Source organism: Enoplosus armatus, chromosome 6 (genome assembly GCF_043641665.1).
Source record: "Enoplosus armatus isolate fEnoArm2 chromosome 6, fEnoArm2.hap1, whole genome shotgun sequence".
Taxonomy (NCBI): domain Eukaryota; kingdom Metazoa; phylum Chordata; class Actinopteri; order Centrarchiformes; family Enoplosidae; genus Enoplosus; species Enoplosus armatus.
In genome coordinates this window covers 3544118-3558118 of record NC_092185.1, presented here as the reverse complement: position 1 = coordinate 3558118, position 14001 = coordinate 3544118, and the positions used below count along the sequence as shown (strand labels likewise).

The 14001-nt window shown below is 46.9% G+C and overlaps 1 protein-coding gene across 2 annotated transcripts; it reads left to right on the top strand.

Moving 5' to 3' along the window:
* The first annotated feature begins 425 nt into the window (after window positions 1–425).
* Window positions 426–5435, top strand: dusp6 (dual specificity phosphatase 6). Of its 2 annotated transcripts, XM_070907669.1 has the most exons (3): window positions 426–1416; window positions 1766–2200; window positions 3742–5435. In XM_070907669.1, the coding sequence occupies exons 1-3, from the start codon at window positions 1014–1016 to the stop codon at window positions 4053–4055; spliced, it is 1152 nt and encodes a 383-aa protein (XP_070763770.1). In that variant the 5' UTR covers window positions 426–1013; the 3' UTR covers window positions 4056–5435. The 2 variants fall into 2 exon arrangements, with proteins under 2 accessions (XP_070763770.1, XP_070763771.1); XM_070907670.1 differs by lacking the exon at window positions 1766–2200.
* The last annotated feature ends 8566 nt before the right edge of the window (window positions 5436–14001 follow it).

Genomic DNA, 14001 nt, shown 5'->3' with positions numbered 1-14001 from the left:
CGCATCAAAGTGCACTTTAAGGTCTCAACTTTAATAACTTCCTGAAAGTTCAGACAAACTGAATAATGTAAAGCACATTATTACAGCCCTGTATTATTATAACCCAATACCCAGCACTCTTATTTGACACCCTCCCTCCTCTCTCTCTCTCAGCCTGAGTAAAGGCCGCTCTCCCTCCCTCCCCCCCTCCCTCTCTTCCTTCCTTCTCCCTGCAGTTCTTCTGTTTGTTTGCACTCACTTGATCCGGAGCGGAAATTCCTCTCCGTTTTTGTGAATGACAAACTCATTAACAATTCATCAACACGGGCCGCTTCATCCGGCCCCCGTTTCCATGGCGACCGCCGCTGGGGCTTCTCTGATTGGCCGGCCGAAATAATGTATCCAATGAAACGCCTCCCGGTTGTAGCCATTCAGCAGCCTGGCGCCGCAGAGAGCACAGCGAGCAAGAGCCTGCAGAGCGCCTATTCACACCGCAGACAGAGGGGGGAACAGGCGGCATCCACACGAGCATAACCTGCACGGTTCACACCCAGAGATACCTCCGACCGCACCGCTCTGCTCCGGATCTCCAGAAAGGAAGCGAGCAGCTCGGAGCCGTGGACTTGCATAAGAGCAGAGGAAGCGCCAGCCTCGTCGCAGAGCCGGTGTGACTCATTGAGAAATAACACGGGCTCTCTCCGGACAGATGCATGAATGACTGCCTGCGTAGGCAACTCGGGAAATCTGTGAAGGAGACCCGCGTTTGTGTCCATCCGTCTCACCCCAAAGCGCGCGGGACATTGAAGGACATCTGGAGTGAGACTTTGTCTGATTTTGCAATTTGACATTTTTGTATGTTTTTACACCATCGCCCCCCAGTCGCGTGTGTCGCTGAGGCCCCTCCAAGCAGCTGACTGAAACAGATCCCTGGCAGATTTCTTTTTTGGTTGCTTGCCCCCTTCCCGCGGCGGCCAGGAAGTCTCCAGCCCTCCAAACCTCGCTTCTTCAAATCACATTTTTACTCCTGCTTATAAATGCTTGACAAGCTCAAGCCCGTCGTCCAGCTCGACTCGGTAATGGCGATCAGCAAGACGGTGGGCTGGCTCCGGGAGCAGCTGGAGACGCGCAGGGACGGCCTGCTTGTGATGGACTGCCGGGCCCAGGAGCTCTACGAGTCGTCGCACGTCGACACGGCCATCAACGTGGCCATACCGAGCCTCATGCTCCGCCGGCTCAAGAAGGGCAACCTGCCCGTGCGGTCGCTGCTCTCCAACGGAGAGGACCGGGAGAAGTTCGTGCGGCGGTGCAAGACGGACACCATCGTGTTGTACGACGAGTACAGCCGGGAGTGGAACGAGAATGTGGACGGGGGCTCTGTGTTGGGTTTACTGCTGAGGAGGATGAAGGACGAAGGCTACAAGGCCTATTATCTGGAGGGTGAGTGCGCTTCATTCATATTTTGGGGCCCCGCGGCCGCCGCCGTTCATTCACTCCCGCAGATTATTGCGCAGAGTCGGAGGGAGGCGCTGCAGCTGGCATGACATCTTATTGAACCTTCACATGTTAACAGTTTAAAATAATAATTAGAAATATTCTGAGGTTAGCTGTTCACTGTTCTCATAAGAGGAACTTAAAGACGCGGAGCTGTGACCAGACTGGCAAAACATACCATGCAGCTGAACGAGTCTGCGCTGCAACTTCATCATATTCTAATAGTCTTTGCAGCGCAACGCGCTCAGAAGCAAAAGCGGCCTTGTGTTCATTGAATATTTGTTCTATTTTCCAGGTGGCTTCAGTAAATTCCAGGCCGAGTATCCAGCTCTGTGCGAGACCAACCTGGACGGCTCCTCCAACAGCAGTTCCCCCACCGCCCAGGTGCTGGGCCTCGGCGGGCTGCGGATCAGCTCCGACTCCTCCGACATCGAGTCTGACATTGACCGGGACCCGATCAGCGCCACAGACTCGGACGGCAGCCCGCTGTCCAACCCGCAGCCCTCTTTCCCGGTGGAGATCCTGCCGCACCTCTACCTGGGCTGCGCCAAGGACTCCACCAACCTGGACGTGCTGGAGGAGTACGGCATCAAGTACATCCTCAACGTGACTCCCAACCTGCCCAACCTCTTTGAGAACGCAGGGGAGTTTAAGTACAAGCAGATCCCCATCTCGGATCACTGGAGCCAGAATCTCTCTCAGTTCTTCCCCGAGGCCATCAGCTTCATTGGTAAGTAGTCCTGCAGAGCTGAACACACGCTGCAGCTTCTCTTGCTGCAGTCTATTAACTTAAGGCCTCTGGGTTGTTTACATGCTGTTTGGGCTGCAAATAGTGATTGATTGTTTTCATTATTGATTAAACTGCAAATGCTTGTTTTTGAGTGGTACAACTATAAAGTGGTGACTTTTCAAATTGCCTGTTTTGTCTGACCAGCAGTCCAAAACTCAAATATTTGAGTTTACAAAGACGTAAAAGGGAGAAACGCAGCAAGTCCTCACATTTGAGAAGCAGTTAGGAGCTTGTCAGACGAATCATTTCAACACTTAGTTCCTCACTTGACGACCTTATGTGATTGTTATGAATATATGCAGAGGAAGTGAAGCTGCCGAACCAGATAGTAGGGGACACAATCTTATTAATGTGATATGTCTTATCACTGCCAGGAAGTTCTTATGTTCTTATTGTGCAATTGAGATTAGATGAGGTGTCCCTGGCTGTGATCTTATCAGTCAGCCAGGCAGGGACACACAGAGCGGGCAGATTAAGGCCATTGTGTTGAGGCAGAGGAATACAAGCCTGCCTCTAATGGTGCACAGGCCAAAATGCACTGTGTACAAATGATGTGACTTCAATGGAAGACATCCTGGCCTATCTCTTGTCCCGGGGCTTGTGTAATTGCAGCACAAAGGGCGACGTTGAAACAGTAGAATGGGGAGAGTGAACAAGGGGAGGGTGGTAATTTGAGCGCAACAGGAAGGAAGTGGCATTGAAAGTAATCTAGGACATGGCATTGCCCCCCCCTCCTTCCTCCCTCCACATTACAAAAGGAGCCATTTACAGGCCCTGTTGACATCCTGTTCGCCTTGACAGGGTGCCCTCATGACTCCTACGTTTACACGACCAAATGGCACCATTGTCGGAGTAACCCTGGCGAGCGGAAGAATGGTTTAATAGACCGTAATAGTCAATTTCCCAGCCGGCTACTCTAGGCCAAAAAGCGAAAGAATGTGGCCTCTGTTTATGTGTGCTCCTGCCGCAGCCCCTGTTTGTTGACTGACACGCCTGGGAGATAGCCGGGATAATAACTTCCGCTGCTCTCCCTCCCTGGACCCGCTCCAACTTCCAACGCAGCTTGACTTAAATGTCACAGATGTTTATCACAAGTTTTGTGCTGTCTGTGTCGAAAGGGGCTGCACTTTTCAGCACTTGGAGGAGGACAGGTGTGTCTGAAATGTGCAAATAATGCTTCCCAAGCAGCTCATAATTAAAATGTTTTTATGAAAGGTTTTAAAAAGTCAATAGTCAAAAGTCAACAGAAGCAAAATTGCCTGAGCTGTGGGGATCTGCCGCTCTTCTTAGTTTTATGAAATTGTACAGTGAATATTTTGAGTTTTTGGACTGTTGGTTGGACAAAATGACATTTTATTGACAACATAACATTTAATCGATTTGTTATAAAATGTTTAATCTGGGATGAAAAAGCACTAGTTGCCTGTTGTGTATTTCTGACAGAGGTCTATAACATGTCCACCCTTTTCTCTTTCTACCAGATGAAGCTCGAGGTCAGAAGTGCGGCGTCCTGGTCCACTGCCTGGCCGGCATCAGCCGCTCAGTGACGGTAACGGTGGCCTACCTGATGCAGAAGCTCAACCTGTCCATGAATGATGCCTACGACATTGTCAAGATGAAAAAGTCCAACATCTCACCCAACTTCAACTTCATGGGCCAGCTCCTGGACTTTGAGCGCACGCTGGGCCTGAAGAGCCCGTGCGACAACCGCATTGCAGCGCCAAGCCAGCAGCTCTACTTCACTACCCCGACCAACCACAACGTCTTCCAGCTGGACCCCCTGGAGTCCACGTGAGGTCGGCCGCGTCACCACCCCACTCCGTGCTGGAGGTTTCATGGGCCTCCTGTTGGAAAAGCTGCAAAAAAGTCTCTCTTTTTTCCGTCATCTGCCATGGGACCAGGATCTTGACGTTATTGATACAACTGGTTTGAGGCGACTGCTGCTGAGCGTGGTTACTAGAGGGCCAAAGCTGTCTGGCCAAGACACAGCTGCTGTTGACTAAATGAGGAGAGACAGTAAAAGACAGAAAAGAGGAAGAGGGTCATTTAAAGAGCGCAGATACTTTCTTCAATCTTATATCACTGTTGGACTCCTGAGGTCTTCTATCTCTTTTTGTCATTGTGTCGGAGGAAAGCGATCTGTCGGACGGCTGTACGTTACGCTTCAAAGCTCCTGGGCTGGTGTGCCAAAGAGACATGATTGTTCAAACTGGACAGATCTAAAAAACTCTTTTTTTATGTTTGTTTTGGGGTATAGCACTGGTTCCCCCAAGACATCAAGGTGCGTTGTCTCCTTCGTCTTCTGTGAAGACTTGCCTGTGTGGGGTTGAAGCACCCCAGCTTTAAATGGCACACTATATACTGGACTCGATTTTACATTAGTGGAGTCTTTTCACACATTTATACATCGTGTATATATCTTAATATAAAAGACTATACAGTAAAAGCCTTGCTCTAGTATATACCCTTTGCAACAAGTGGGTACTGAAGATTCTCTTTGTTTCATATTCTACTTTTGTGTAAGCAAACAAACTGCATATTGATCAGTATGTTGAAGTTGATTATGCCAAAAATCAAGTAGGCTTTCTAAGAATAGTGCAAAAATGTGTACATGTGTAATATATTTGATAATTGCTTTATGTGTGAATTCAGCCGACGGGCCTTGTTTTTGCACCCACCCTCTCACAAATCAAAGTCACCTTGGTAGTTTGCCTTACTTTTGCGCCCAGAAGGTTTTTATGGCGCATTAGCCTTCAGAGAATTTTCTCAACTCTACAGCACGCACAAAGTCAACCAAACCTTGAGCAGTTTTCACAGCAGTAATTTGGCACCATATAAAAGATAGCATACGCACGTTTGAATCAGAATGGCCAACGTGTGTCGCCTGGATCTCTGAAGGTTAATGTGAGTAATCCTGATCTGTGCACAAGGGTTAAAAGTCTCTTAACAGTGGACAAAGTAGGAGGCTTTGCTCACCTCGCCTCTTCAGGGAAAACTCTGTGAAATGCAGTTTTTATTTGTCAAGATGAGAGAAAAGTGTTGTGTTGCCCCATCCACAGAGAAGGCCTCTTTCCAGAGGAAGCCATCTTGGTGACCTCTGCCAACCCCCTCCACACTCCTCTCTTACGAATGTAAAGAAATGATAAGTTATTAATAAATTGCTATTTTGTCTACACTTTCTGCTCTCCATGCCTGTTTGTCCATTGACATACTTGTTGGTGTTTTGTCTGTGTCCACAGCAACACGTTTATGTAAGTGTCTCCTCACCCGCATACAGTTGAGCGTTAACCAGCAGGCCGAGTCACGACAACAAAAACAGTCGCCGTGAATCACGAGGCTGTTCACAAAGCTCTCGCTAGTCATTAACTACGGCACTCGACACATCTCCCACTTCAATTTCTAGTTCAGAATTAGCATGTACTGTCACATGATGCTTGTGTGACAAAGCGTCGTGCACACTCTGTCCTCTGCGACAATCATTCACGAACCGCAAAATGCTACTCAACAGGTACAAAGTGATTCCAGTCACGCTGTAAACAGCCCGACTGGTTTTTCCAGGTGCTGCTTTGCGGCGAGGGCATCGGGTTCACACAAACACTCCCTCGGGCACTTCCTGAAGGCGGGGCCTCTGCATTGAGCCATCGAAGGGAGCTGAAAGTACCCAGATATGGTGTTATAGCGAGCGCAGCGGTGAGTACCTGTAAAGACCTGGAAGCCCAGGACAAGATGAACCTGACAGCGCAGGAGAGGGAGGAGCGTTGTCTTCTCACGCAAGCAGCAACTGGCTTCGCAGCTCAGCAGAGACCCGCCTGCGCTGCGTCAACATTCCCTCACATGCTGATTTACAGCAACAGCAGAGTGTGTGTGCATGATCTCCGTACATCAAAGTTAATAGACAAAGTGGCGTCAATTGATTATAATAGGGGATTTTCGAGGACTGACTCACATGCAGCTCTTTTTTCCTGCTAAGCCCTCGATGTGTGCAGCACTTGTCATGGAGTAAAGTCCTCAAACTGAAGTTAAGAGTGAGTGTAAGTCAACACATACTGCAGCCTCAATGTGATTAACTGCTAAGATTCGCTGTAATCGTCATATGTAGGCAACATAGACACAAGTTCAGAGTTCAGAGTCGAGGGCTTCATAAAACATAAGTGGCACAAGGCAAACGATACCTCAGTAGACGCATTAAAGCATAAGTGGACAGTACTTCTTGTAATCTCTTCAGCATCTATTTATATTTTCCCTTAATATGCACTTCAGAGAACAGAAAATCGTATAAATCTGGAGAGGAAATAACATGCAGCAGAGGTAGGAAGCTGAGGTCTTGTACAAAAGCGACTCGTAAACCTCAAAGCAAAATAAATGTATTGCATTAATTATCGATAATATGTGATGTAATAAATTGAATAAAGGTCTCTCTCATGTCTTTTTTAGGTTCTTACTGGAAATACAATCTGGCATGCAGTTGAACAAAGCGAGTGAATCATTGGCTATGTAACAAAGGGCTGAACCTGCACACTCATGTCCTGACGTAAATGATTTATAAAAAGACTCCCACATTTCAGTAGGTGCCAGCGCTCTCCCCTTTGCCCACTTTCCAGTTTAGGTTATTATTTTTCCGTTTCCTGGGTAATCATTTCATGATAATATGACTTGCTGTAACAGAAAACTACACACAGTAATGAGCAACGCTTGTTCTAACTCTCTGGATTCAGTTCTTTAGGGATCTTAGTGTTCTGCCATGCTGCGCACAAGAATTTGCGTAACCAAGGGCAAAAAACAGGAAACAGATAGTAGTAGCCTTTGTAGAAATCCCTTCTTCTGTATACAGTCTAGTGTAGCTGCGATTTGTGCTGTATACAGTCACATTCATTGTACTCATTCATGCCGAATAGTCCTGCAGGCAAATCTCTTTGGGATGTTATACTGATATTTAGTGGCATCATCGTTCATTCATTTTTTTCTTCCTGCTTAATAGTTTTTGGGGTCATCGGGTCCGCTTGATGCACTGCGTGAAAGGAAGAGTCACCAGTTTATCACAGGATTAATGCTAATGTGCTGCACAGGCAATGAGTGATAACATTCCTACCTGCCAACTAATCTAATCCAGTATGCAATCAATCCAAATTGTAGAAGGAAACTCAGGATAAACAAGCAAACTGCATACTGAAAGGCCCTTAGCTGGGAATCGAATGTCAGTTTTATAGTTACTATAATTGTGCAAACCACTGAGTCACTATTCCACCAACAACATTTAACAATGATCAGCATCATCCTCTGCGGACCTTGAATGTCTGGTGTTGGACCGACATTGCATTTCCGAGAGCCGCATTTCCATATGGCTAAAAATGGAAGCTATTAAACTGATTTGGTTAAGAGTGCGTGTAATCAAACTCAGTATTTGAGAGGTAAAAATGTTCAGCCAGGGGTGGCGTCCACTGAACAGGATGAAATTCAATGTCTTGCTCAAGGACGCTGTTACGGATATGGACTCACTGGCTGCTGCAGGGGATCAAACCTGTGAACCTGCGGGTGAAGGGACCCGGTCTCCTCGGCCACCCGGATATCATCCATCAAACCTAAACCCAACTATAGCCAAGCCTGGGAAGCTCTTATTCTCAGAATGGGCCGCTGTGATGTCATGGCAGCACTGGGATTGACAGATAGGGTCGGGGGTATGCGTGGCATGCCGAGCGCCCCGGGGGCTCTCATGGCCGTTCTTCCTGTCTGCGGCTTGGCCTTTCGTGGTTTTAAAGCCCTGGATTAAAGGGCACAGGAAACTACCAGCACTAATTTTAGACTGGCATGTAGATGGGCTTGGCAGACGCCATCAGCACCTTCATCACGACGGCACAGCAGCTGTGACAGGGCAGGCCATACAGGGGTCTGGAAACACGTACGGCTGGGTCATGGCGAGGGCTGTCAGGGGGGTCGGCATGCGGGCATGCGGTCAGATGACTGATAGGCCCAGAGTTAAACGTACAGTAGTGAGGAGATAAGCAGGCGTTCAGACTAAAAATAGAACTGCATTAAAAATACGTAAGGGTCTGCATTGGTGGGTTGCGACAGGTATAGATGAGGAGGCATCTAGTATCAGATGCCAAAACCCGGTTTACAATTCTGAGGGACTATCATGGCAGCAAGCGTTTAATTCTCTCTCTCGTTAGCAGTGAGGTAAATAACAGAAATGCTCCATTCATAATACAACATAATCTGCCAAGAATGTGTGATTGCACAGATTTGATTGGCCAATGCATTGTGTTGTGGCAAAAGTTAAGCCAGGTTCAGCGTCTTTGCCGGATGATCCTGCATTTGTTTGCCAGAGCTCTGGTGTTGAATCTGAAATGAATGCGGAGGCTGCATTTTGCAACGCAGCGCTAATGTTGGTTTATACATAACAATACGAGGGGCACTGACAACGTCATCATAAGATCATGGGGGGCATTTCGAAACGCGTGAAAGGGATGTAATACAATGCAATAAAACTACATTTTTGGTGTTTAAGATTGTCATCTGTGAAGTGCGCTTTCAGCTAAATGTCATCAATGTATATCTAACACTACAGCTGATGTATGGGAAAGTACTGCAGTCACAGATGGCTGCATGCAAAGGAAGACATGAACCCTGAACGTCTGTGCTGTTTTGGCTCTTCGGATGATTCATATGAGAAAGCCGTCCTGACTTTTAAAGCTAAGAAAAGACACGACAGACAGAAAAGTCATGCAATGCAACTAATTGCAGCTCCGCTGAAATATATTCTGTCTATCTGAAATGATTAATAAACGATGCATTACTTTTCTGAGTTATGCTGATAACACCATGCTGCGCCATCAACGTAAATTCAGCTTTGACCTCTTTTGTCACCAGTAGGAGTTGCAGCAACATCGATAGAACTTTTTTCCTCCTACACACATATTTTTTCACAGTAGAGTAGATTAAAACAGCCAATTACAAGTGAGGTCCAGATATCACAATGCTGAATATTGGAATAATAACAGCTCAGCTGCTATTTTGGCTGGAGAACGAGATTGTTCAGTTTTTGTAGCAGAAATGGCTCACGACTCCAGGTGCTTGCTTATAACGCCGTCCTCCAGTTGGAGCAGATCATTTGCCAGTGCGTGGGTTTTTTTTTTTTTTTGTTCCAAAACAGAGCAACAGGCCAAAAAGTAACTTTTGAAAGTCTGAAATCAGCACCTGGACAAGTAATTGTTGAGTTGCTGGTAACGATCAAAGACCCAATCAATCAACGTCTGTTGCTTTGTGCTACAGAGCATCAAAACCTCATGCTTATTTCTCCAAACACATGTTGCAAAGTTACATCCTGAAGTGTTGAAAATGCCACATCCGTTTTATGATTGAGTACGAACACGACATCCAGCTGTGGGCTCGCCGTGGAGGGCAGCTGCCCCAGTTCCCACTAGCTTTTTGGCCACGAAAATAAAGGCAAGAGGTTGCGGGGCTAAACTTGGCGCGCCTGCTAATCCTCTGCTAACAGTTCCTGTCCCTCTTACCCTCAAGCGACAGCGTGTTGACAGCAGCCTCCACCCCTTCATCTCTCCCTCCTCCATCCATCCCTCAGCTCCACCAGCACCCCCCACCCACCTGTCTCATGTCACATTGCTTCCCCCTCATCCACTCCAGCAATTTCCTGTTGCCCTCGCAGATCGTGTTACAAGTTCCAAAATTGCAAAGGCAGACACACACACACACACACACACACACACACACACACACACACACACACACACACACACACACACAGACACACACACACACAGACACACACACACACACACACACACTGCCTACAAGCTCACTCTCAAAACACATAGACATAAAAGGGTGCAAACACTCTTTCACGCACAAACAAACACACGCACACATTCACTCTTGCATGCCAGCCATGCTATCACTTTCATTGCCAGTCCTCACAATCTCATCGCTTACACCATCACACTTTCCTGTTCTCTCCCTCTCTCTCTCACACACACACACACACACACACACTCTCTCTGACCAGATTATTAATCCGGCTCAGGGAACGGGCTGTGACCAAAACCTTGTGGGAAGCAACAGATGGACCAGCTCACAAAAAAACAACAAAAAACCCCAAAACACTTCCTGTCAGCGGATTTGCACACATACTGATCATACAGTGGCACACACACACACACACACACACACACACACACACACACACACACACACACAACCTATCAGCCCATAACACCCCTCATGAATGGTTATGACAATGGGGTTGTTGAAGTTAATATTAGAAAATGTGTGTGGAACCACCTCCTCTAACAAACATGGCACTTTTTGTTTGGTGTGTTAGAGGAGTGAGATTTGGAGTCATGTGTTAAAGTGTGTGTGTGTGTTTGTGTGAGAGTGAGGGAGGAGGACATGTGAGGGGTGTGGTGCTGCGTGTGTGTCAGAGAGAGAAAGATCTGTGAACTGGCAGGTTGTAAAGTTTTCTTCTAATTGGGCAGCAGCCGCTCTGCTAATTAAAATCATGTTAGAGCTTCTTTCCACAACTGAGAGAAGGTGTGTGTGTGTGTGTGTGTGTGTGTGTGTGTGTGTGTGTGTGTGTGTGGCATCCATTCCTCAATCTGTTAAGCATTTACATGAGTTTTATTTCATTCCACATGTATTAATATCAGGAATAGATCAACCACTGCCCTGATAAAGATCAGAAAAATGCATGAACTTGATTGGACCCTGGTTCCAGACCCAGTCATGCTTGAGCTCAGCCTCCTTCAGTTTCCCGCTCATGTAGGTCACCTGATCTCAACAGCAGCCTCTCTCTCACCTGCTCTCTATTTGCCAATAAACCTGCCCAGTATGTAAGACCTCAGTTCACGTTCTGTCAGATTATTGCATTAGCATTTCAGCCTATTCTGCATTCTTGATTGCAGACTAACAGATGTTTCCTGATTACCTGATTGAAACTGACCACAGTTTTAAACCTACATGTCCTGCGCCGGCATGTTTTGGGTCCAGTTTCTTGTTGCTAGTTATTCAGAACCGTTACGAATACTAAAACTATTAGTTGAACACGTTTGTCTGAGAAACTCTAACGCCAGATGGAGGTCCACAGGTCAACTATGACACTCGGTGTCTTTATGGTCTTGGCGCTCACAAATGCACACTTCCTCTCACAGCGTCAGCGAGCCGAGCCTGTTGCTGCATCATGGCCTCTCAGACTGGACTGCTGTCACACTCAGCTATCATCACCTCTCCTTCACTCCAAACCTCCCACATGGACAGACCTTCTCCTACAGCCAAACACTCACATCACTGACAGCTGATGTCCTCCCCTCCTGTATGTCCCACTTCACCTCTGACTGTAAACTGAGCTTTTGTCCAAGTATCTCCGTGTCTTGAAAAAGAAAGCTGAAAGGGTTGCATGTCTGAAAGGGGCTTAGATACAATACAAACAATTACAAACATGCAAAAGTCTAATGCACATACATTGTTTACTTGTGTGCATTCTCACGTCACCGCCCTCGTCGTCTGTGTGTTCACTGTCAGGACCAGTCTGAGTTCAGACCTTGAGAGGGAGGACATTTTGTCAAGTCCTCAATTCTCCAAAGGGCAGTTTGAGAGTTCGAATTTGGTTGTAGGGTTAAGTTTAGATGTAGGTTAAGGGTTAGGGTCACGGGCAAGGGAATACGTCACGTCACCGAAGGTCCTCACAAGTATAGAGTATAAAATACGTGTGTAGGTTTCATTAACATGCTTCCCCACTGTTAAAATCATCACTTGTGTCGTTGGGACCTCTGACCCCACCCACGCCCTCTGGAATGCTGGGAAGGAATGTCAGGAGTAGGGGGAAAGTCAGAATGAAGAGCTTTGTTTTGGGACTCAGTGTTTTGCTCTCCCTCTGTGTGTGTGTGTGTGTGTGTGTGTGTGTGTGTGTGTGTGTGTGCGTACAGTACAATACAATGCTCTCTAGCACAGCCTTTCAGCCCACGCAATTTCCACCGTAAGACAGTTCTTCTCCCCCAGGGTGATCACAACCCTCCCTGCACTTTGCTCTGGAACTGTCTGACATTTTAGCAACATATTTAACTTTTACCATGATCTTAGTTTAACTGTGGCACAAATGGACCTTGAATTAAAAAACATTTTCACTCACGAGTGAAGCTGTAGCCGTGACGTGTGTTTTTGAGACTTCGATCCACAAAGTCTCTTTGGTAGAACAGTAAAGCCTCAGATGGTCTGGTCCGACCAGACAACCTGAAGCACATGTCAGCAAGTATCTGCGGTGCTGAAGACAATACGTCTATATCTGGTGACTCACCTCGACCTCTGACCTGCACGTGGAGCAGAGAAAGCAAACTATAGGTCTAGAATAGAATGCTTAAAATTTCTCCTCAGATGACAAATGTCCAATTCAAGCCGAGTGCGAAGAAGCGGCAGCTGCCGCCAAAACGTGGAATCAAAACCCTCTCCTGACAAGCTGTGAAGCTTGAGACAAAAATAGTTACGATGTTCAAATTGCTGGGTTTGCCTTCTTTTTTTTTCCTCTAACAGAGTTGCAAATGTGCCCTCAATTTTCTCAGAAGCCCCCCCCCCCTCCCCGCTACCCCATCAAACCCACCAAAACGTCACCTGACAAGCTTTTCTGGCTGTGACAAAAATAGTTTGACCGTTCATATCAATTGAGTTGCCTCTTTATAAGTTGGTGGATGTGCTTCCATGTCTTCATAACACCCACCTTCCCGTCCCTGCAGCCCCCTCATCACCCATCTCCCACTGTGATCCATGTGCGCATCTGATGGATTTGCAGCGTGCTGTTGTAGCTGGCTGTCAAGTGCTGCACGTGCTACTGAGCTGCCCCAGATACGGCAAAGCAACGGAGGAAACATCCGATTTTCATGGTTTATACCATAATAGGCTTTTACCATTACAGGCATCCGGGCAGAACCAGCTTGGATGGTTAGAGGAGCGGGTGTTTGATTGGAAAGTTGCTGGTTCCAGTTCTGTGTTGCTGAAAGAGAGCTTGTGTATTCTGAATTCAAACATCCTGCTGTATCGGTACATTCAAACCAAGACCAGCCACTGTCAAAGGAAGTTGAGACTTGCTGCGTGATGGGGAGGTTTCTCATAGCGGCAGATTTACAGAATTATCATGCAACTCTTCAGCCACACTTTGACAGAATGGTTGAGTCTATTAGCTCTTGTCAACCCCCGTAGACAGCTGTTTCCAGCAAACAAGTTCTGAAAAACCTGCCCAGCACCAAATGACAACCAGACACAGTTGAAAATGCTTTATTATCTGAATGTTTTTGTTGTTGAGTGAATTCAAACTAAAGGAGCTCAGTGACCCGATAGGCCAGGCCAATGCTGCAACTTACAGTAACTTGTTTCCTTTTAAATGAATCGTGAGTCAGACTGGAGACTTATGAAACCTTTCCTTCAAAAACTATCTTTGGCTCCTTCATAAACCTTGAGCCAACATGTCCTTCCACCCACACAGACTCTACCTGAAGTGACTACAATGATCTTTCTATTATTGGTGTGCTGAAGGAAAGATATGGAGGGAGTGAGATATGAGCGAGATAAACAGAAAAAGAAAGAGAGGGAGAGCCAAAGGAAAGAGAAGCGGCGGTTGACAAAAGGCGATCTCGGCTGTGAATCATCCGCGCTGTCTCCGTCGAGCCCACGCAGCCAACTCAAGAGGAGTATAAATAGTCATTATCATTTAAAAACCGTTGCAAATGACAAAATGAGAGAAA

What these genes read in the sequence shown, in the direction of transcription:
- dusp6 (XM_070907669.1), top strand. Translation starts at nt 1,014, where the DNA reads ATGCTTGACAAGCTCAAGCCCGTCGTCCAGCTCGACTCGGTAATGGCG. An exon ending in CAAGGCCTATTATCTGGAGG is followed by an intron (nt 1,417 to 1,765) that starts GTGAGTGCGCTT and finishes TCTATTTTCCAG; the next exon opens with GTGGCTTCAGTAAATTCCAG. An exon ending in CGAGGCCATCAGCTTCATTG is followed by an intron (nt 2,201 to 3,741) that starts GTAAGTAGTCCT and finishes TCTTTCTACCAG; the next exon opens with ATGAAGCTCGAGGTCAGAAG.